Below are 22,161 nucleotides of genomic sequence, written 5' to 3' on the forward strand. Positions count from 1 at the left end.
TAATGACCAGGAGGACGATAGATAACAACAAATAAAACTGGTTTTTGGGACTTCCAATTTGGATGGACAAGACTAAGAGTCAAGCTTTCCAATGAATTAAAGCTCTGTCTGGGTTTTTGATTAATTAATAAGCTGGAATGGAAGATTGCTGCTAATCCTCCGCCTCGGCCCGTGCTACGTGCGTTCTGGCAGTTAGTGTGACTCGGGGGTGTTGACTCATTTAAACTAACATATTCATCCTGCTGTAACCAGGTTTCTGTAAGGCAGAATAAATCAATATGTTGATCAATTATTATATCATTTACTAACAGGGACTTAGAAGAGAGAGACCTAATGTTTAATAGACCACATTTAACTGTTTTAGTCTGTGGTGCAGTTGAAGGTGCTATATTATTTTTCTTTTTGAATTTTTATGCTTAAATAGATTTTTGCTGGTTATTGGTGGTCTGGGAGCAGGCATCGTCTCTACGGGGATGGGGTAATGAGGGGATGGCAGGGGGAGAGAAGCTGCAGAGAGGTGTGTAAGACTACAACTCTGCTTCCTGGTCCCAACCCTGGATAGTCACGGTTTGGAGGATTTAAGAAAATTGGCCAGATTTCTAGAAATGAGAGCTGCTCCATCCAAAGTGGGATGGATGCCGTCTTTCCTAACAAGACCAGGTTTTCCCCAGAAGCTTTGCCAATTATCTATGAAGCCCACCTCATTTTTTGGACACCACTCAGACAGCCAGCAAGGAGAACATGCGGCTAAACATATCACTCCCGGTCCGATTGGGGAGGGGCCCAGAGAAAACTACAGAGTCCAACATTGTTTTTGCAAAGTTACACACCGATTCAATGTTAATTTTAGTGACCTCCGATTGGCGTAACCGGGTGTCATTACTGTCGACGTGAATTACAATCTTACCAAATTTACGCTTAGCCTTAGCCAGCAGTTTAAAATTTTCTTCAATGTCGCCTGCTCTGGCCCCCGGAAGACAATTGACTATGGTTGCTGGTGTCGCTAACTTCACATTTCTCAAAACAGAGTCGCCAATAACCAGAGTTTGATCTTCGGCGGGTGTGTCGCCGAGTGGGGAAAAACGGTTAGAAATGTGAACGGGTTGGCGGTGTACACGTGGCTTCTGTTTAGGGCTACGCTTCCTCCTTACAGTCACCCAGTCAGCCTGCTTTCCCGGCTGCTCGGGATGTGCCAGAGGGAAACTAACGGCGGCTAAGCTACCTTGGTCCGCACCGACTACAGGGGCCTGGCTAGCTGTAGAATTTTCCACGGTGCGGAGCCGAGTCTCCAATTCGCCCAGCCTGGCCTCCAAAGCTACGAATAAGCTACACTTACAAGTACCATTACTGCTAAAGGAGGCCGAGGAATAACTAAACATTTCACACCCAGAGCAGAAAAGTGCGGGAGAGACAGGAGAAGCCGGCATGCTAAACCGGCTAAGAGCTAGTAGCTGCGCTAAGCTAGCGGATTCCTAAAAACACACAGAGTGAATAATGTGTAAATAATTTAGAGGTGATTCAGCAGAGGGAGTGCTTTAGTTAAGGCACGTGAAGATTACCCTGTGAAACAAATCGTTATCTAGTTAACTAGATCAATCTAACTGCGCAGATTAAACAGCTAACAGATACAGAAAAACACCGCTGTGCTCCGGAACAGGAAGTGATACAATGAGTGGACATGTGACATATGTTACCCTGTAACATGATAACTAAGCATGGCACATGTTGCGAACTATTCCTTTTTACAACCTTACTGACTCAACCAATAATTTGCATCACTTCTTACCAAAATTGGAGCAACTTTAACTTTTGACCCCTGTACAAACTGAAATTGACCTTTGTCACCATTTGTGCTGTTTTTACCCCATAACTCCATATTATTCAGTTACAGATAGTCCAAACTATACCTTTTAGAAATCTTTGTGATCAGACAAGTAATGTGGTGTAGTTTTCAATATGATTGTCGCATTTTTCAGTTGACCCCTACCTGTCTGCCTATTGAAAATTTAGGTGGCTAACATGCTTTTACAAAAGAGTAACATCTAAGGAGTATGTGTGCCAATTTTGGTTCTTGTTTCCAGATGTTATCTGCTCCACTATGAAGGATCAAAGTTTATGAAGGACATCAAAAACCCAGAGTCCTTTTAATTTAATCTTGGCAACTTGTTGATCTCAATGCAGGGAAAATGTGATGCAATCACAGCGGTGAAGCTGCTGAGTTGTTTTGATGACCTCGTGGCTGTGGGAACCGCGTCAGGCAGGGTGGCAGTCTTCCAGCTGGTTTCTCCCCTTCCTGGTCGCAACAAACAGGTGAGAAGTCAGTTTCAGATAGTGTTTGAATGAACTCACTGTACTCTGTGTGCTGTTCGTGGTATAAATTTGATAGTATTGCTGCTTTTTTATGAGTACCGTATGTTGTCATCTGTCAGTACTGCACTGTATCACTTTCGACTCAGTTCCAACTTGGACTTTTGTTATTTGGTCAACAGGGGCCAGTATTCAAAAATTTGTAATGTACATTAGAGTTATGTGGGTAGGATTACATTTCAAATTTGTGTATTTCCAAACTGTTAATCTTCCCGGTTCTTATTGTAATACTGTCCCTTACAAAGAACAAAGTCGATATATTTCTCAGTTTGAATTTATTGAAAGTCACGCTGAAAACCAGGCCCGGGTCCTCAGAGATGCAGCCCACACAGAACTCCATCTTCTGAAAGACCCTGAACATGGCCGACAAGTTGCTTTTATGTAAGACAGTGTAGGCGGTACAATGGGTGGGTTTTACTCTCACCACAGACAGAGGGACGCCCTCTCTACATCCGAAACTTGCGCATGCATAATGGAAGTGAAAGTTAACTCTTCTGTTGGGACTTTGAACCAGGTTCCAGGCGCTTCTAAACAGATAACGAAAGCAAATAATAAATAAAATAAGGAATTGGCACAGATATTATCTAACACAAACCATGACATTTTATCCTTATTTTACACAAACTACGAGGTCTATTAGATAAGAAACCGACACTTTTATTTTTTTTTAACTATATGGATTTGAATGACGTGCGATTACACCAATCATGCTTGAACCCTCGTGCGCATGCATGAGTTTTTTCACGCGTGTCGGTGACGTCATTTCCCTGTGGGCAGGCCTTGAGTGAGATGTGGTTCAGCCTTCTCGGCTGAATTCCTTTGTTTCACACGCTGCTCGAGACGGCGCGCGTTGCTTTATCAGAATTTTTTCTGGACCTGTGAGGAATATCCAAGTGGACACTATTCGAGAAATTTAGCTGGTTTTCGGTGAAAAGTTTAATGTTTGATGAGAGATTATGGGGTGTTTCTGTCGCTGTAAGGACTTCCCACGGAGCGGGACGTCGCGCAGTGCTTCCAGGCGCCGTCGTCGGCCTGTTTCGACCTGAAAACATCCTAATTTAAGGCTTAATTCACCCAGGACTTCGTGAGAGAACAGAGAAGATTCAGAAGAGGCCGGCATGAGGACTTTATGCGGACATTCCACTGTTTAAGGACATTTTGTAATGAAAGACGTGCGCGCAAATTCGCCGAGTCGTTTCCGTGACGACTCGGCAAATCTGTGTGCGCCGCGACAGGAAAAACACCTCCGTGTTGAAAACCATTGTAAAATTCAGGCGGCTTTTGATGGCTTTCAACAAGTAAGTAACTGAGAAAATTGTTTAACATCTTGGGCATGTTCCAACTTGTCCGTAAGGTTTCCAACAGAGGTGTTTTCCTGTCGCGACCCCCCCGCAGTCGGGTCCGGCCCGACATGCGACTCTGCCCGCACGTTCTTTCATTACAAAATGTCCGTTAACAATGGAATGTCTGAATAAACTCCTCATGCCGACTTCTTCTGAAAGTTCTCTGTTCTCTGACGACTTACTGGGTCAACAGAGCCTGAAATGTGGAAGTTTTCAACTTGAAACGGCGAGACGCTGCCGCCACGAAGCGCAGATCGCCATCAGGCGCCGTGGGCCGTCCTTAAAGTGACACTACCAGACCAAAATCTCTCATCAGCCGTTAAAATTTTTACCGAAAACCAGCTGAATTTATCGAATGGTGTCCACTCAGTTGTGCCTTACAGTTTTTGAAAAAATTTTTATCAAACAAAGCAGCAGTCTCTGAGCCATTCCTAAACAATGAAAAAAATGACGAGAGGGTGGGCGACTCCTCACTCAAAGACTGCCCACAGGCGAATGATGTAACCGACAGGCGTGAAAAAACTCTTGCATGCCCACGAGGGTTCAAGCATGTCTGATGTAATCACACGTGATTCAAATCCATATGGTTTTTGAAAAAAATAATAAGGTCGGATACTTTTCTAACAGACCTCGTATATATGGATTTGGGAGTTTAATCCTATCCAGAATTGAGATTAAGGGCTTGATTTACTAAAGAGTTGCATGAGTTAACACGTGCTCAAACACCATAGCATGCAAGAAAACATGCAAACTGAGGATTGCACCTTTCAAATGCGCAAAATAGAGGGTGTTGACTGTTTAGCGTGTTTGATTTCATGAATATGTAGTTTGCTGTTTGTCCACCTGAGTGGACAAACAGCTACAGCAAATCCTTTTTTTTTTTCCAAGTTCCAAGATGGCTAACCTTGAACTATTTTAAGAGGTCAAAAGGTCACATTGTTTCCTTTTGTTATGCTCATATGGCTGAGGGTTGTTATATTTGAGCTTACGGTCATTAACACGTGCAAAATACTCATTAACATACTGTTGTTTCTGTCACATTACCGCCTACTATCAGTTGTGCATTCAATGTGCAAACATTGGATTGTTTTCCACTTGTTATCTAGTCTCTTACTTCACTTTGTTTAAAGTTGAGGCGTTTTTGATGTGGTGGGTCTTCATAAAGGGATGGTAACAGCTTTGGCCTGGAGCACAAATGGCATGAAGCTCTTCTCTGGAGATGATAAAGGACGAGTTGTATTCTCTGCTCTGGACTTGGACCAGGTAACATAATGAAATGCAGTAATGAGTCAAAGCGGTGCAACATCATTCTGATTATATAAGTGTGTGTAGGGTGTGTGTAAGCCGGTGCTGCTGCTGGAGGAGTCTTCCAGTGTTGTTCAACTGGAGTACAGCCACCAGGTATTGCTGGTCTCAACGCAGCAGAGGTCTTTGCTTTACTGCACACAGAAACAAGAAGTCCAGCAACTCGGGACCAAACCCAGGAAGAGGTAAGACTGCAATAATAAATAAAATAAATATATTTACTCAGTCTGCTTTAAACTCTGCTTACAGTTGTGAGTATAAGTTTACATACACCTTCTTTCAAACTCAATTTATAAAGTTATTTAAAGGTAATAGCAACAAGATAGATTTGGTCCAAGTTTTATTCATTGTTAAGTCTTCAGCGGGCCACCACCCGTTTACCTCCAGCGAGATCCACCATCTTTCATGTGGCTTCAACTCTTTTATCAGTTCCTTATTTGGGATTGTGAGGTCCTGGTGGACCTTTAGAATAAAGGTTTGTTAATTAATTTGTGCCTCCTTCCTCAGTGATGTCAATTCTGAATGGTTCCAGAATTGTTATAATTTTGTGTAATTGTATAGTTGTTATGGTACCATGAATCTGTTCATAATGGTTCTTATTTATGGAGCCACACTTGTGGAGATGCAAAGTTTGCTCAAATAGTCATGGCTTAATTCTTTAGATTTTATTGTCCTGAACACTATAAGGCCCATTGTTCTACAACCCAGTTGTCTTGTAACTATAATTTTTGAATAACTTTATATGTAAATAAACAAGATATTATCAGTGATTTAACATGGGTTATTTGATTAAATGGAATATGTCTAGTAGCAGGGAAAACGGAGTTTAAAAATGCTTAGCATGGTAAACCTATGTACAAACTGTTTTAACATACTAGTACTTTTACCCCGTGACCCGATCCCAGATATACGCGTATAAATGGTTGAAGATGAGTGAGTACCATTTTATTCTATTTATACTTCTATATCATTGCATTCCAGAACTAGACTTTTGTTCTTGTACATACAACTCATTTGATTTCTTAAAAAATATCAATAAATTGTCACAGACTCTGTTCCCCGTAAAAACAGCAAAGTAGTTGACATCTTGTAATTGTAACAAAGCTTAGTCAAACACGTTAGTTTTTGTAGAATAATGCCAAACTTTATCAGGTTCTCAAAATGACAATTTCATTTACTCACTCATCGTCAACCACTTATCTGGGATCAGATTGCGGGGATACGGCAGTTTGCTGGTGTTAGTTTAAATGATATGTTTTGGCTTATGACCACTTGGAGAATAAAACATGTAATTTCAACATGTCAGCATGGTTTGTAGAAAACTGATTAAAAACTTTTCTGAGATTTTTAGAAACTAAAGAAGAAAATGACCTAATTATATAAAGTAATCCACAGTTTTATTGTCAATTGACAATGCTTCCCATTGGAATAAAATATACCGTCATAAATATGGCTGTAACACGACTGCCAGTTAGTGTAAATGGTGATGACAGATTTGACTCTGCTTTTGATTTTTTTTGCAGCAGCGGCAGGTTTGGAGCCTGTTTCCTACCAGCTCTGTGTAAACAGAGTGACCTGCAGGTCTTTGCTGCTCGACCTGGGCTCAGACTGTGGAGGTCTGACATTAGAGGACTAGTGGAGGACACCCGACTGCTAAAACCTCTTTTCAGCACACAGGTATGCTACAGTAATACTGCAGCAATCGTAGTTGCCGCCAAGTAATCCACATGTTTTCTCTGCTCTTCATGTAAATGCAGCAGATGCATCGTGCTGATTGTTCTCAGGAGTATTACTGATCCTGTTGTTGTTCATCACATCATTTTTTTATTACATAAAGTGTCCTGTCCAGGGTGAACCCCTCCTCTCACCCTGTGACTGCTGGGATAGGCTCCCTGTGACCCATAATTGGATTAAACGTGTATAGAAAATTAATAAATGTAGATCTCACATTGCACCATTTTTCTCTATCATTGGTTCGCACTTACATTTAGGATTAATTTTAAAACATTTGCCGCTGATATACAGACAGAATAAAAGCTGACTGAACTGTTCACAGCCTCAGTGTCTCACATCAGGACTATTTGGGGGCTTTGAACCATTACTGATGTTACATCTTGGCTTTTGACCAAGTTGCATATTTCTTTCTTTCTTTCTTTCTTTCTTTCTTTCTTCTTCTTTTCTTTCTTTCTTCTTTCTTTCTTTCTTCTTCTTTCTTTCTTTCTTTCTTCTTTCTTTTCTTCTTCTTTTCTTCTTCCTCTTTCTTCTTCTTCTTCTTTTCTTCTTCTTTCTTTCTTTCTTTCTTTCTTCTTTCTTCTTTCTTTCTTCTACGTTCTATCTATGTCAGTAAATAGTATACACATAATGAATGTTTATGAGGTCAATGGTACGAATATTTTCATGAGGGGAAAGATGGAATGGCTCCATTCAATGAGGTGAAACCGAGTTGAATGGTTTGTTTCCAGCTTTCACCTAATTAAATATTGTTCCATTGAACACATGAAAAAACATTCATTATTTGTTTTATATAACGGCTAAAATAGATCCTTGTCATTTTATATTTTATTAATTTATAAACAACAGAAAAGGGGCTTACATTTTGGTATTCCACTGGTCTTTTGATGTCAACCGTCCAACATGAATTTAAATGGAGTCTAAAATTGTTCTCAATCAACTCAGAAAAACAGTTAGTCTGTGATGCTGTGCACTGACTTTGTGTACTTCCCCCCTCAAAAAAAAAGTTTATGTAGTTCCTCAGTCCAGCAAAAAAAATCACGTCAGAAATTCGTTCAGCTTTTCATCCTAACAGCTCTTCATGCCTTCAGATGACTTACAACGTAGTGGATTTGTGTGTGTGTGTGTGTGTCTGTGTGTGTGTGTGTGTGTGTGTGTGTGTGTGTGTGTGTATATGGGTGTGTGTGTGTGTGTGTGTGTGTGTTAGAAGAATTAGCAACGTGAATTAGCTCCTCAAATCGTTGTCCACCAGCAAAACAAATGCCGCTATGTTTAGCTAAATTGCCCATCCCCGGTAGTGTGAATGCGTTGTGTGCAATAGCACATTTCATATAGCTCCAAAATTACACGCTAAAAAAGAACTATTACACGGTCAATGAAACACAACAGCAAATGGTATGAATAATCCATGTCATGTGACATACAAGCCACCAATAAAATGACAAGGATCCACTCAGTCGTTATATAAATATAGTTATACTTAGTTAGTTACCTTTTTGTTTTCATGTTATTCCACTTCGAGTTTTTCTTTGGCTTCTTTTTGTTTCTTTATTTTCTGATCTGCTTTCTACCTGCTATTTTTGAAATGTTGCATATAAAGATGGTCTTTGCTAATGTTGCTGCTGCCCCTATAACTGACCTAAATGTCAGTTCACTTGGTGTTTAGTCTTTTATATGTTTGATTCATCCAAGATTCTGCTTCATTGACTGTTTACTACACAGTGCACCTTCCTCAGTTTATCCACCCATGTCACTGTGTTAGATTCCTCAGTTTGAGTTGTTTCCTCGTCCTGGTCCGGTTGGCGCGTACCGTCCAGCAGACAGGCAGCTCGGTCTGCTCAGCTGTTTCTTCAGAGAAGGCTGGATCCTCAGCTGGAATGAGTACAGCATCTATGTGCTCGACTGTGTTAATGAGGTACAACATCTGTGTGCTAAAGTGCATGAACATGCATGTATCAGACAGATGATGAGCAAGACGTCAATCTCACACGTTCTTTATGTTGTGTTGAGGTGATCATCGGGGCTTTGGAGAGCAGTGGAGACATTGTGTCAGTGTCAAGCTGTGACAATGAGATCTTCATCCTAAAAGGAGACAGAGACATCATTCGCATCTCCAACAGCCCTGAGGGATTGGCCTCCAACTGTAAATACTTCTATAACTATTGCTACCACCACCCTCCTCTCACTTTATCATCAAATATACCAATAAATTGCTCTTTTATTACTAGTACTGACCATTTTAGAGTTCTACATGTAGTGGTCTGTACTTTATATAAGAATGTTCGTGAAATAAAAGTGTTAAAAAATGTAATTGTGAATAAGTTCTCAATGACTTCACAGTTATTTGCTAGTTGTACTGTAGACTTACTTAATGAAAAGTCAGTCTTGTGACAACATTCATTTTTTTCCCCAAACTATTCCCATATACTGCCACAATATAACTCAGTAAGTTATTTCGGCTTCTCTTCCTTTTTCAATTGGACTTACCACAACAGATCTGATATGGATCTACGTGTTGGTATAAATTTGATCCCAGATGTCCTTCCTGATGCAATTCCACATTACATGGAGAATGAGCAGGAGTGGTCTTGTGGCATGAACCTTCTGTTCTGGCCACCACACTGCCATGCTGCAATAAAACTTAGGCCTGTAAAATTGTTGTCACAAGGCCAATTACACTGCTCTACAAATTTAAGAAGTTGCCTGCTTCAGAAGTATAATGTGTTTATTTACGATGGATTTTGGCATGCTGAATTCAAATATGACAATAAAATGACTGGTTGGCTGCTTTTTCCAAGATATTTAAGTTTTACATTTTAAATCTACATAATTATATTGTGTTGATAGTAGAGTTTTCATGATAAATCGTGGACATAGGTCTTTTCATGTTTCTCTGACTGTTCACATAATAATATTTTACGTGTTTTTTTCGTAACAATTAAAACATCATCAAAAGGTAACCCTTAGTAGCATAGTAGTAGCATATCTTAAAACTAGAGCCAATCAACCATTTCAAACATCATTTTCATTCTCAGTGGCCCAAAATTAGTAAAGTTTGACTACATTTATTTCAGAAGCATTTTGAGTGTAGACAGTGTTACTGTTCTTTGTATTATAACTTTTTAAAACAGTAGTTTTATTTGTCTGTGTTGCAACATGCAAAACCACGCTGTCAAATTTGAGCTACTTATGGATTGATGGCCAGTGATGTACTGGGTGCCTGTCCAGGGTGTACCCCACTGCTCTCCCAGTGACTGCAGGGATAGGTTCCAGTTCTGCATGAGGCTTAATTGGAATAAGCGGGTATAAAAAAAAAATCAACGAACAGTCTGATGGCCCAAAGTTAATTTTGCAACAGTGACAATGATTTTGTATTGTGATTAATTTATTAAATAACCATAAAACTTGTCTGTCAGAAGCAGTAAATAAAGATAGATTAGTAAAATAACCAAAACAAACTCGCAAAAAATATAAATACATAAAGCTAAACTTAACACGTTATGAATATAATGGGAATCAAACCCAGGTCTGCACAGCCCAACTCCTTATCCAAACTGTGCCTGCTCCACCACAAAATTTGGTGCAGCACCAAGGCCTTTTCATGACCTTTTCAATGTTGCTTTGAATATATTCTTTTTAAATTATTGCTACTAATACAAACAAAATCATTTCCAACAGTTCTTGTCATTTATTGTGCTCCCTTTATAGCTTATAAACCACGGTCTGTTTCCTTTTTTCCTTAGTGCCAGAGCTTTCCTTCCGTCTGTCTTCACCCTTGACCACGCCCACCCTCATTCCACCCACCGGATCAGTCGAGATGGCTCAGCCAATCCGGACCATGGCAATCATTGTCGAAGACGAGGGCAAAACACGAGAGAACAAGAAAAGGAAGAAGAAGAAGAGGAAGGATTAGAAGAAGTTGAAGAGGCGGAGGAGCAGGAGGAGCAGTTGGAGGTGACTGACAGCTCTCCAGAATTTCAGCTAGTCCCAAATTTGAGGAAAAACTGTGAAGTTGTCCAACTGTTATGTGCCCGATCTGTTGATTTTCCTGGACATCATCTGGTCCATTCTTGGACTCCTTATTCTTTTCGTGGTTGGTGGTGAGATTGGCAAATTGTCCACGGTGAAATGAAATGCCTCACAGAAGGTCCTACCAAAAAATCGCATGGAATTTTTAAAACTCCTACCTGAGTATACAGAACAGCTCACATCACTGTGCACAAGTGTATTTTATCGTTAATATTTCCATCTTGAGGTGCAGTTCCTTGGGTGGAATGAATGTTTGTATTCCACGTTTGACTGTCCAGGCAGTGGAGCAGTACTATGAGCGTCCTGGCATGACTACAAGCAGCTCTCGTAGTCGTAGCAGCTCTGTCACATCCTGGGAGAGTCTCCATGGGCATCCTCCTGTGACGGCAGCCTGCGAGCAGGGCTCTAGGAGGTACAGCACCCCCCCTGGGCCAGGAGGAGCTACAACAGGAATTAGTGGGTCAAATGCCATCAGGGTCAAAAGAAGAGAAGGCGGGCAAGGTAAGTAGATGCTGGATAGGAAGAGATTTTTTTTTAATATGATGTTCACCTGTGCAAACATCTAAATGACAGGTGTACTTACTGTATCTTTATATTTGTCCCCCGCCATGAAATAAGGGGAGCATTGAAATGGATTCCGTGCATGCATCAGTCTGTCACATTTAGAGGGCTCTAGATTTCCCTCTTACCCCTTGCATACAAAGTACACACCTATACTGTGCTGTACACAGACACAAGTGTGATGTACAGACATATAACCTTGGCCCAGATTTTCAAGGTCATCCAAGATAATGGCCAACAAAGACTCCCACCACCTGACCCTCCCCAAATATCACTTCTACAGCTTACATTTGTATGAACACCTACAGGAAATCATGCATCCTGTGTCCCTTGACCTGACTGCATTTGACCTTGGTCCTCAAGGTTAAGGTCAAACATGACAATTTGTGGGGAAAAAAGGCACCATCTGACACCAAAAAGGGTTACCTTCATTTTTTATGCACGGATGTTGGTCTAATTACACTTAACAGTGCACATGCACTCAATTTCAGCAGTGATTTGTACTCTGTCTGGCATATCATTCTATAGAAAACTCATGTTTCAATGCTCAAAATGATCTGTTAACACCTGCATGTACACATCACAAGCACATCTCAGCGTACGGTGCGTCCAGAAAGTATTCACAGCGTTTCACTTTTTTCACATTTTATGTTACAGCCTTATGCCAATATGGATGAAATCCATTCTTTCCCTTAAAATTCTACACTGTAAAAAATTCCAAGTTGACTCAACTTAAAATAATTTGTAACCTCGCTGCCTTAAAATTTTGATTAAGGCTCGCAAATTATTTTAAGTAATTTGAACTCACAGCTTAGTGTCTCCAACTTTAAAGACCAAGTTCACATGACTTATTGCTTTGTTCTGGGAAGTCTCTTTTATTAGTCAAATAAACAGATATTTTTGTTCCATCAACAACAATACTCAAGTAATCTCAACTCACTTTTAAATCAGGCCAACAAGTTATATCAAGTAATTTCAACTCACAACTAAGTGTCTCCAACTTTAAAGACCTTGTTCACATGACTTATTACTTTGTTCTGGGAACTTTCTTTTTTTAGTCAAATAAACAAATATTTATGTTCCATCAGCAGCGATACTCAAGTAATCTGAACTCATTTAAAATCAGGCTCACAAGGTATATCACGTTATTTCAACTTAGTTGTGAGTTGAAATTACCTGAAATAATTTGCTAGCCTTAATCAACTTGGTCAACCTTAGTCAACTTGGGATTCTTTTTTTTTTTTTTTTTTTACAGCATGTATCAAAGGCTTACTCTTAACTGCAGCTGTCAGGGTTCGAATCTGACACAAATCGAGAGTTACGAATGTAACTACGGTTCTATGAATTCCGGATGACCGGCAGAGGGCGGTGCTTTAGCACCTGGATAACTACATGTGCGCAGCACAGAGGTCGAGAATATATACCAACAAAGTCACACCATTGAATGTGACCTGGGTGACGTCACTGGTTGTCTTTATATACCAGACGCACCCAGCGCTCGCTTCTTTTCGGAATGAACTCGCAAGACTCTGAGTGACAAGCAACTCTGGCGGTCATCCGGAAATCATAGAACCGTAGTTACATTTGTAACTCTCGTTCTATTCATTCCTCTGACCATAGGAGCCCAAGGTTCTCCCTCGAGGAGTTTGTAAATCATGGGAAACCAAATCCTCCAAGGCCAGAATGGAGCAACCAGCAGCACCCTGTGGCTGCTCTGATCTATTCTGTGCAGTGTCAACATCAGCAGCGGGAGAGGAGGGAAGGCATAAAGGAGGCAATCCGGCCACGGGTGAGCCAATGCATCCTGCCCCAGCGGGCTGTCTGGTTCCAAGAGGGAGTACCATCGATGGGCAATGTGTCGAGGTGCTTGAAGCGAAAAGGTCCACTTCCGCTGCACCATATTTCTGCCAGATCATTTGGACCACAATCGGGTTCAGTCTCACTCTCCCGGTGGTGGTTTCTGTCTGGAGAGTAAATCCGCTGCGCTGTTCTGTACACCGGGCAGATGAACTGCTTTTTTTTTTGTGCTCTGACACTCTGAAGGCGAGGCAAACGCCCATAAGAGAAGCTTCTGAGTTTCTGGCAATGAGTGATTGGACCTGGTGCCCCCCTGATGGTTTATGTGATAGACTGTTGACGTGTTGTCGACCGGACAAGAACATGTCTTCCTCTCAGGGCAGGAAGGAAATGCTTGAGAGCCAGTCGTACAGCGCGAAGCTCCAGCACGTTGTGTTGGAGTTCTCTCCTGGGGACTCCAGACACCCCTCACTGTCCTGTGATTCCACACAGCCCCCCAACCTTTGAGTGATGCATCTGTAACAACCACCTCTCGGCGAGAAGGAACAGAGCCTAGAGGGACACCCTTGCAGATGAAGTCCATGTTCCCCCAGGGTTTGAGGTGCAGAAGGCACTGGTTGGAGAGTCGTACAAGCCTGTGCTGTTGCAACTTTAAGTTGAGGCCTAGGTTGTTGATCCAAATCTGTAGGGGACATAAGAACAGAAGTCCCAAAGGTACCACTAGCGACTTTGCAGTCAATTTGCCCATCAACCGGAGCAGAAAACCAAAAGGCAGCGTCACAGCCCGTTGAATGTGTGAGACGAGACTAATTACATCGTCCACTCTCTGCGGGGATGGCGATGCAGTCATAGTCAGGGACTTGATGGCAATGCCGATGAAGGTCGTTTGTTGACTGGGAACAAGAGAACTCTTTGCAAAGTTCACTGTGAGTCCTAAATGAGGAGACATGGTTCAGTAGAAGAGCTGTGTCGTTGTGCACCTGCTCCTGAGTCGGAGCGCAGACAAGCCAATCGTCTAAGTAGGGTAGGATTCTTATCCAAGAGCTTGCATTGGGGCTAGTGCTGCAGCCATACATCTGATAAATGTACGAGGGGCAAGAGAGAGGCCGAAAGGAAGCACCCTGAACTGGTATGCCTGACCTTCGAAAGCAAATCGGAGAAACTGCCTGTGATGCGGCGCCACTGGCACATAGAAATAGGCGTCTTTTAAGTCAACACTTGTGAACCAGTCTCCTGGTGTGATAGTTTGAAGGACGTCTACTGTGCGGAGCATGTGAAACTGCAGCACTTTGATATAACGATTCAGATGTCGGAGATCGAGGATAGGACGAAAGCCACCATCCTTCTTTGGAACAAGGAAGTAAATGGAATAGAACCCCCTGAGCTGGTCTGAACTGTGAACTGGCTCTATGGCCCCCTTCTCCAGGAGTTCCAAAATCTCCCGTTGTAGGGCAGCAGACTGCACCGAGTTGGAAACAACAGTCATCCTCACCCCATTGAACTTTGGAGGACGACATCTGAACTGAATTCTGTAACCTTCGAACAAGGTTGAAATGACCCATGGGTCTTGAACTTGAGCCTCCCAGTGGCTGAGTTGATTTCGTGAAAAATGGCTGGGGGCCAACATTGGCAGTCAGACCCGACCACCTCTGCCTCGCATCCCTGAGGACCTCTGGGCGCGATTACTGGAAGCTCTGCGAAACCGTTCAGTTCTCGGGGGTCTGCCCGTAGGCTCACGAAAGGCAGGCTGCTGGGAGAGCTGGCCCTCAACTGCAAAAGCACATGCAGCTCTGGGAGTCGGCGGAAGCCTGGATGTAGAGTGAAAAGCTGTAGCACGTCTGACTGGCTGAGGTCTGGAAGACCGGTGTAGGTCAACAAACTGTTGCCGAGATTTACTAACCTCAACAGCACGCTCCAAAGTTTGTTGGGCCGCAGGTCCAAATACTGGCCTGGAAGAACCGGCAGCGAACGGAGTGTGCCTCTGCAGGATTCGGATAGGGGGGACTGCGCAAGCCACACCTGACGTCTAGTGATGGTAAGGGTTGACATCAGTCTGCCAAGCTCTCTGGACATATAAGCAAAGGTTTGGAGTGAGGCATCACTAAGACTTTGTGTAGCATCATCAACCTCTGCCTCCCTCAAAGACTTTGAGAGGACAAGGGCTAAATGGGACAGTGAGTTGCCTAGGCGACCGATGCGAGCAGCTGTGTCATAGCTTTGGTGAGGAGGTCATCAGTGACCCTACACTGAGGACGTGGGCAGCGGGCTGAACATCCGTGTGTGTCATTTGTGTAAACAGGACACTGAAAACATTCAACAAATAGTGTTAGAATACAAATGACAGGGCAGAACATCTCTACACTGTGTGCTGAAGCAATTTGTTGCGCAGTCCATGAGCCTGAGCAGAGCAGGTGCTTCCCCCAATGTCCATGATTACCTTCTGAATGATCTCGAAGGTGTATTTCAGTCCCTTAGGATATTCAATGTTGACGCAATAAAGTAGTCCAATCAGTATCGCAAAGCCGTTTGGTACATCTCGTAACTCACGCAAAACAATGCGCTCCTCCAGGATTACTGCAACATCCACAATGTTCTGGGCTGTCATCTCTGCATTTTGCTCTGTGATGATCAGTAGGCCAACATCCACTCCTTTTATCACTGCTGGTGCCTCCATGGAGTCAGTGGTCTGAAGTGTAGCAGAACACAATGTGTATGTTGTATTATGCATTCAAAAGGATTCCATTTGTTGATGGTGTAGTTCTGCAGAGTGCAGAGATAAAATTCTCTCCTTTAATCTACCATGAGGCAAAGAAAATTCGCAATGCTGGATTACGGCAGTGGACGCATGGAGTGGATGCAGGCATGGGTTGACAAAGGGGACTGTGCAGGGGCGGTGTTCTGAGCATGTGCGAAATCTGCCAACTTATTGGACAAGTTGGCCAATCACATATTTCTGAGTTGACTGTACTATTTCACTCGTTGAATGGATCAAAACTTAACATTTCTAGTTGTCTCAACTTTTTGGCAAAATTTAGTTGACCTGAATCAAAAAAATAAGTTAAAGGAACTAAAGCAAAAAAAAAATTTTTTTTTTACAGTGTACATACAATACCCCATAATGACAATGTGGAAAAGTTTTTTGAGATTTTTTGCAAATTTGTAAAAAAAAAAAAAACTAAGAAATCACGTATACATAAGTAATCACACCCTTTGCCATGAAGCTCAAAATTGAGCTCAGGTACATCCTGTTTCCACTGATCATCCTTGAGATGTTTCTACACCTTAACTGGAGTCCACCTGGGGTAAATTCAGTTGATTGGACATGATTTGCAAAGGCACACATCTGCCTCCATATACAGTGCATGTCAGAGCACAAACCAAGCATGAAGTCAAACGAATTCTCTGTAGACCTCCAAGACAGGATTTTTCAAGGCATAAATGTGGGGAAGGGTACAGAAACATTTCTGCTGCTTTGAAGGTCTCAATGAGCACAGTGGCCTCCAGTATCCGTAAATAGATGTTCGGATCCACCAGGACTCTTCCTAGAGCAGCCTGCCCGTCTAAACTGAGCAATCTTTGAAGTATGTCTTCAAAAGTGGACCTTTCTTCAAAGTGGGGGTGGTGGGGCAGTGGGTTCTTCCCAATTCCCCCTGGCTACATGCCTGTGAAGTACCTGTTAAAAGGAGCAAAACAGACAGTATGATGAAAAACCCTGATTGACCTTTAAGAAACATCTCACATGTGCTATCCATGGAATAACAGGATAATGACGAGTCATCACAGTCTTCACTCCTACAGTTTTGTCAATTTATTTCATCCAGTACTTGTTCCACACATCACTGCTACTCCCATTCCTGGAAAATCTGACATAATTTACATTCCACGACCTAACGCTATGCAGAGATCCTGCATTCACTGTTCAAACCGATCCTTATGTGAGAATAAGACTGTCTTTCTTCCTGTAGATAGCAGCAGTGGGAACCATCTCTCTGAGAGCAGCTGCTCAGAATCCATGATGGTAGTCCAGGACGGCAGCTGTAGCGATGGAGGAAGTGGAACTCCAGTGAGTGACAGAGCCTCCCTTGTTGGTCTTGATATTCAAACCAGTGATGATCCAGAGCAGAACCACAACAAGGAGCGAGATTTGGAGGGGAACAGAAATGTAACGGATGCAGGGGACATGGAGTCTTCCTTCACCCACACAGAGTGAGTACAGACTCTTGAAAGACACGGGACTAAATGAGTCAGCTTTGTGATTGTCTGGGCGACCTTTCCACAGCTCATTTTATTTCTCAGACTGGCAGTGATGCAAACATTAAGTGACACATGCAGAGTTACAGAAGCTTGTTTATACATCACGTTTGACATTAGAGTCTCTGCTAGCTGTGCCTGTGCTTTGATATTCTCCAGAATTTGACAGCTTCCATCAAGCCATCCATTTTTCACCACTTACGAGGTCTGTCCGTAAAGTATAGGTCCTTTTTATTTTTTCAAAAACTATATGGATTTCATTCATATGTTTTTACGTCAGACATGCTTGAACCCTCGTGCGCATGCGTGAGTTTTTCCACGCCTGACGGTGACGTTATTCGCCTGTGAGCACTCCTTGTGGGAGGAGTCGTCCAGCCCCTCATCGGAATTCCTTTGTCTGAGAAGTTGCTGAGAGACTGGCGCTTTGTTTGATCAAACTTTTTTCTAAACCTGTGAGACACATCGAAGTGGACATGGTTCGAAAAATTAAGCTGGTCTTCAGTGAAAATTTTAACAGCTGATGAGAGATTTTGAGGTGATACTGTCGCTTTAAGGACTTTTCACGGTGCGAGACGTCGCGCAGCGCTCTCAGGCGGCGTCATCAGCCTGTTTCAAGCTTAAAACCTCCACATTTCAGGCTCTATTGATCCAGGACGTCGTGAGAGAACAGAGAAGTTTCAGAAGAAGTCGGTTTCAGCATTTTATCCGGATATTCCACTGTTAAAGGAGATTTTTTTAATGAAAGACGTGCGGGCGGATTGCAGCGTCGGCTCGCAGCCGCCGCGACGCTCCGCCACAGGAAAAACACCTCTGTTGGAAGCCTTGAGGACACGTTGGAACATCTCCAGCTGATAAACAATTTCTCATGTACTCACTCCACTGAAAGCCATCAAAAGCCAACTGGATTTTACAAATGGTTATCAACACGGAGGTGTTTTTCCTGTGCCGCCGCGCCGCGTCGGCTGCGTCCCGATAAAAAGGACCTATACTTTACGGACAGCCCTCGTACATGCTGCCAGGTTAAATTTTTGGTTGAGGAATGTGCCACTGTTTATACCAGCATGGTGAATTTGAAGTCCTACCTGGGGATGATGCTAATGCGCCCATCAAATCAAGTCAAGTCTGGGAATGTGCTGGTGCCACCACACCATGGAACCAGTGTCAGGGATTCAGCACTCTTCGAGACTGATCACCCCCTGTCTTCACTGCGCATGCGTCATGGCGGAGCATTATCAGCAGTTAACTGAGTATCACCTTGTTCTGCTTAAAACTGCCTCATTTCTGCTTAAAACTGACTTTAGAATAAGAGGTTTTACGTTGTCATCTGATGATTAATAATCACATTATTCCATTTGACCGCTTTGGGTGTAGAGAGGTCAGACTCAGAGAGTCAGTCTCAGATGTGTTGCTGTCGCACTGTGATTGCTCCTCCATCTTTTAATAATTTCCACTCGTATGTGGAAATTATTGTTGTACAAAAGCTTCAGATATCTGTCACTAAGATAGATGATGACTGGAGTGCAGTTTTAAGCAGAAACAAGGCGATAATCTGTGAATTGCTGCTGATGCGCCAAAATAAAACATTCAAGTGAAGGCAGAGGAGTGCTGAGAAGGGGCTGAGCTCCTCCCACTGGCCCAGCTACCTTATGGCAACCACCCAAGCAGACAATCAGTCCATCCCCACCTCTCAAAATTAACCATCGATCTGCCACTGCCAGGTGAAACATGTGCATCATCTTGGCCTTCTTCAGCTGATGGAATCCTCAACATTGACACACTGAAGTGTGGGATCATTCACAGAAACATGCCACATTGCCAAAATGTTATTGCCAACGCTCCATCACAATGCAAGTGATACTTCTCATCCGAGTCCCCCTAAGTACATTGGGGTAAAAAAGTATTTAATCAGCTCCTGATTGTGCAAGTTCTCCAACTTAGAAAGATAAGAGAGGTCTGTAATTTTCATCATAGGAACACTTCAACTATGAGAGACAAAATGAGAAAAAACATTCCAGGAACTCACGTTGTAGGAATTTTAAAGAATTTATTTATTTGTAAATTATGGTGGAAAATAAGTATTTGGTCAATAACAAAAGTTCAACTCAGTACTTTGTAACATAATCTTTGTTGGCAATGACAGAGGTCAAACGTTTCCTGTAAGTCTTCACCAGGTTTGCACACACTGTAGCTGGTATGTTGGACCATTCCTCCATGCAGATCTCCTCTAGAGCAGTGATGTTTTGGGGGACTTTCAACTCCATCCATCCATTTTCTTCCGCTTTATCCAGAGTCGGTTCGCGGGGGCAGCAGCTCATGCAAAGCCGCCCAGACCTCCCGATCCACACACACCTCCCCCAGCTCCTCTGGGGAACCCCAAGGCGTTCCCAAGCCAGCCGAGAGATGTAGTCACTCCAGCGTGTCCTGGGTCTTTCCCGGGGCCTCCTCCCAGTGGGACGTGCCCGGAACACCTCTCCAGCGAGGCGTCCAGGGGGCATCCGGAAAAGATGCCCGAGCCACCTCAACTGACTCCTTTCGATGTGGAGGAGCAGCAGCTCGACTCTGAGCTCCTCCCGAGTGACCGAGCTCCTTACCCTATCTCTAAGGGAGCGCCCGGCCACCCTGCAGAGGAAACTCATCTCGGCCGCTTGTACTCGCGATCTCGTTCTTTCGGTCATGAGCCAAATCTCATGACCATAGGTGAGGATCGGAATGTAGATCGATCGGTAAATCGAGAGCTTTGCCCCCCTACTCAGCTCTCTCCTCACCACGACGGTCCGATACAGCGACCGCATCACTGCAGATGCTTGCACCGATCCGTCTATCGATCTCACGCTCCATCTGTCCCTCACTCGTGAACAAGACCCTGAGATACTTAAACTCCTCCACTTGAGGCAAGGACACTCCATCGACCTGAAGAGGGCAAAGCGGTCGAGAACCATGGCCTCGGATTTGGAGGTGCTGATTTTCATCCCGGACGCGTCACACTCGGCTGCAAACCGCCCCAGTGCACGCTGAAGGTCCTGATTTGACGAAGCCAACAGAACCACATTGTCCGCGAACAGCAGAGACGAGATTCTGTGATTCCCAAACCAGACCCCCTCTACACCCTGGCTGCGCCTAGAAATTCTGTCCATAAACATAATGAACAGAACCAGTGACAAAGGGCAGCCCTGGCGGAGGCCAATGTGCACTGGAAACAGGTTTGACTTACTACCGGCAATGCGAACTTTCAACTCCCTCCACAAATTTTCTATGGGTTTGAGGTCTGGAGACTGGCTTGGCCACTCCAGGACCATGAAATGCTTTTACAGAGCCACTCCTTCGTTGCCTGAGCATTGTGTTTGGGATCATTGTCATGCTGGAAGACCCAGCCACGTTGCATCTTCAATGCTCTCACTGAAGGAACGAGATTTTGGCTTAAAATCTCATGGTACATGGCCCTGTTCATTCTTCCCTTAACATGGATCAGTCGTCCTGTCCCCTTTGCAGAAAAAACAGCCCCAAAGGATGATGTTTCCACCCCCATGCTTCACAGTAGATATGGTGTTCTTGCAATGCAACTCAGCATTCTTCTTCTTCCAAACACGACGAGTTGAGTTTTTTACCAAAATGTTCTATTTGGTTTCATCTGACCACATGATATTCTCCCAGTCCTCTTCTGGATCATCCCCATGCTCTCTGGCAAACTTCAGACGGGACTGGACATGTACTGGCTTAAGCAGGGGATCACGCCTGGCACTGCAGTCCCTCTGTGCGTAGTGTGTAGCCTTTGTTACTTTGGTCCCAGCTCTCTACAGGTCATTCATCAGGTCCCTCCGTGTAGTTCTGGGATTTTTGCTCACCGTTCTCATGATCATTTTGACCCCACGGGATGACATCTTGCGTGGAGCCCCAGATCGAGGGAGATTATCAATGTCTTCCATGTATGTCTTCCATTTTCTTACTGTTGCTCCCACAGTTGATTTATTCACACCAATCTGCTTGACTATTCTAGATTCACTCTTCCCAGCCTGGTGCAGGTCTACAGTTGTCTTCCTGGTGTCCTTTGACAGATCTTTGGTCTTGGCCATGGTTGAGTTTGGAGTCTGACTGAGGCTGTGGATAGGTGTCTTTTATACAGATAACGAGTTCAAACAGGTGCCATTAATACAGGTAACAGGTGGACAGAAGAGCTTCTTAGAGAAGAAGTTACAGAAGATTAAAGTCCCTGTGAGAGCCAGAAATCTTGCTTGTTTGTAGGTGACCAAATACTTATTTTCCACCATAATTTACAAATAAATTCTTTAAAAATCCTACAATGTGATTTCCTGGATTTTTTTTTTTTCTCTTTTAGTTTCTCATAGTTGAAGTGTCCCTATGTTGAAAATTACAGACCTCTCTCATCTTTCTAAGTAGGAGAACTTGCACAATCAGGGACTGACTAAATACTTTTTGGCCCCACTGTAACTGTTCATTTAACCTAAAGTCATTCCAGCAGCACCCAAGGATCCTCTCAAGAGACCTAATCCCAAACAACCATACAGTAAGACAGGAAGAATCAGGGCCCTAAAGACTCAGACCTTCATTCTCCTGCAAAGATATTAACATCACCAAACACCTGTATCCAGCATCCTCATCACTCTGTGAGTTCTTCATATCTCAAAGCCCAATGACCCAGAGTCATGAATGTCACTGACAAGATAAGTAAAAGATAAGTAAAGATAAGATAAGTAAGACAAGATAAGTAAAAGTCTGTAAACATTCAGCTGATGCTTCCTGGTGCAGATAGCTGAGTGGA

General features: G+C 43.3%; 1 protein-coding gene across 1 annotated transcript in view; it reads left to right on the forward strand.

Moving 5' to 3' along the window:
* The window catches only part of tecpr2 (tectonin beta-propeller repeat containing 2), a 96,876-nt gene that overhangs the window by 15,456 nt on the left and 59,259 nt on the right, over positions 1 to 22,161 (forward strand). The window contains 10 exon segments of the mRNA XM_034195156.1: positions 2,182 to 2,317; positions 4,846 to 4,973; positions 5,043 to 5,200; positions 6,539 to 6,692; positions 8,509 to 8,661; positions 8,757 to 8,889; positions 10,490 to 10,615; positions 10,618 to 10,700; positions 11,054 to 11,276; positions 17,099 to 17,339. Coding sequence (XP_034051047.1) covers positions 2,182 to 2,317; positions 4,846 to 4,973; positions 5,043 to 5,200; positions 6,539 to 6,692; positions 8,509 to 8,661; positions 8,757 to 8,889; positions 10,490 to 10,615; positions 10,618 to 10,700; positions 11,054 to 11,276; positions 17,099 to 17,339 — 1,535 coding nt within the window.

The sequence above is a fragment of the Thalassophryne amazonica genome, chromosome 19, assembly GCF_902500255.1.
Source record: "Thalassophryne amazonica chromosome 19, fThaAma1.1, whole genome shotgun sequence".
Taxonomy (NCBI): Eukaryota; Metazoa; Chordata; class Actinopteri; order Batrachoidiformes; family Batrachoididae; genus Thalassophryne; species Thalassophryne amazonica.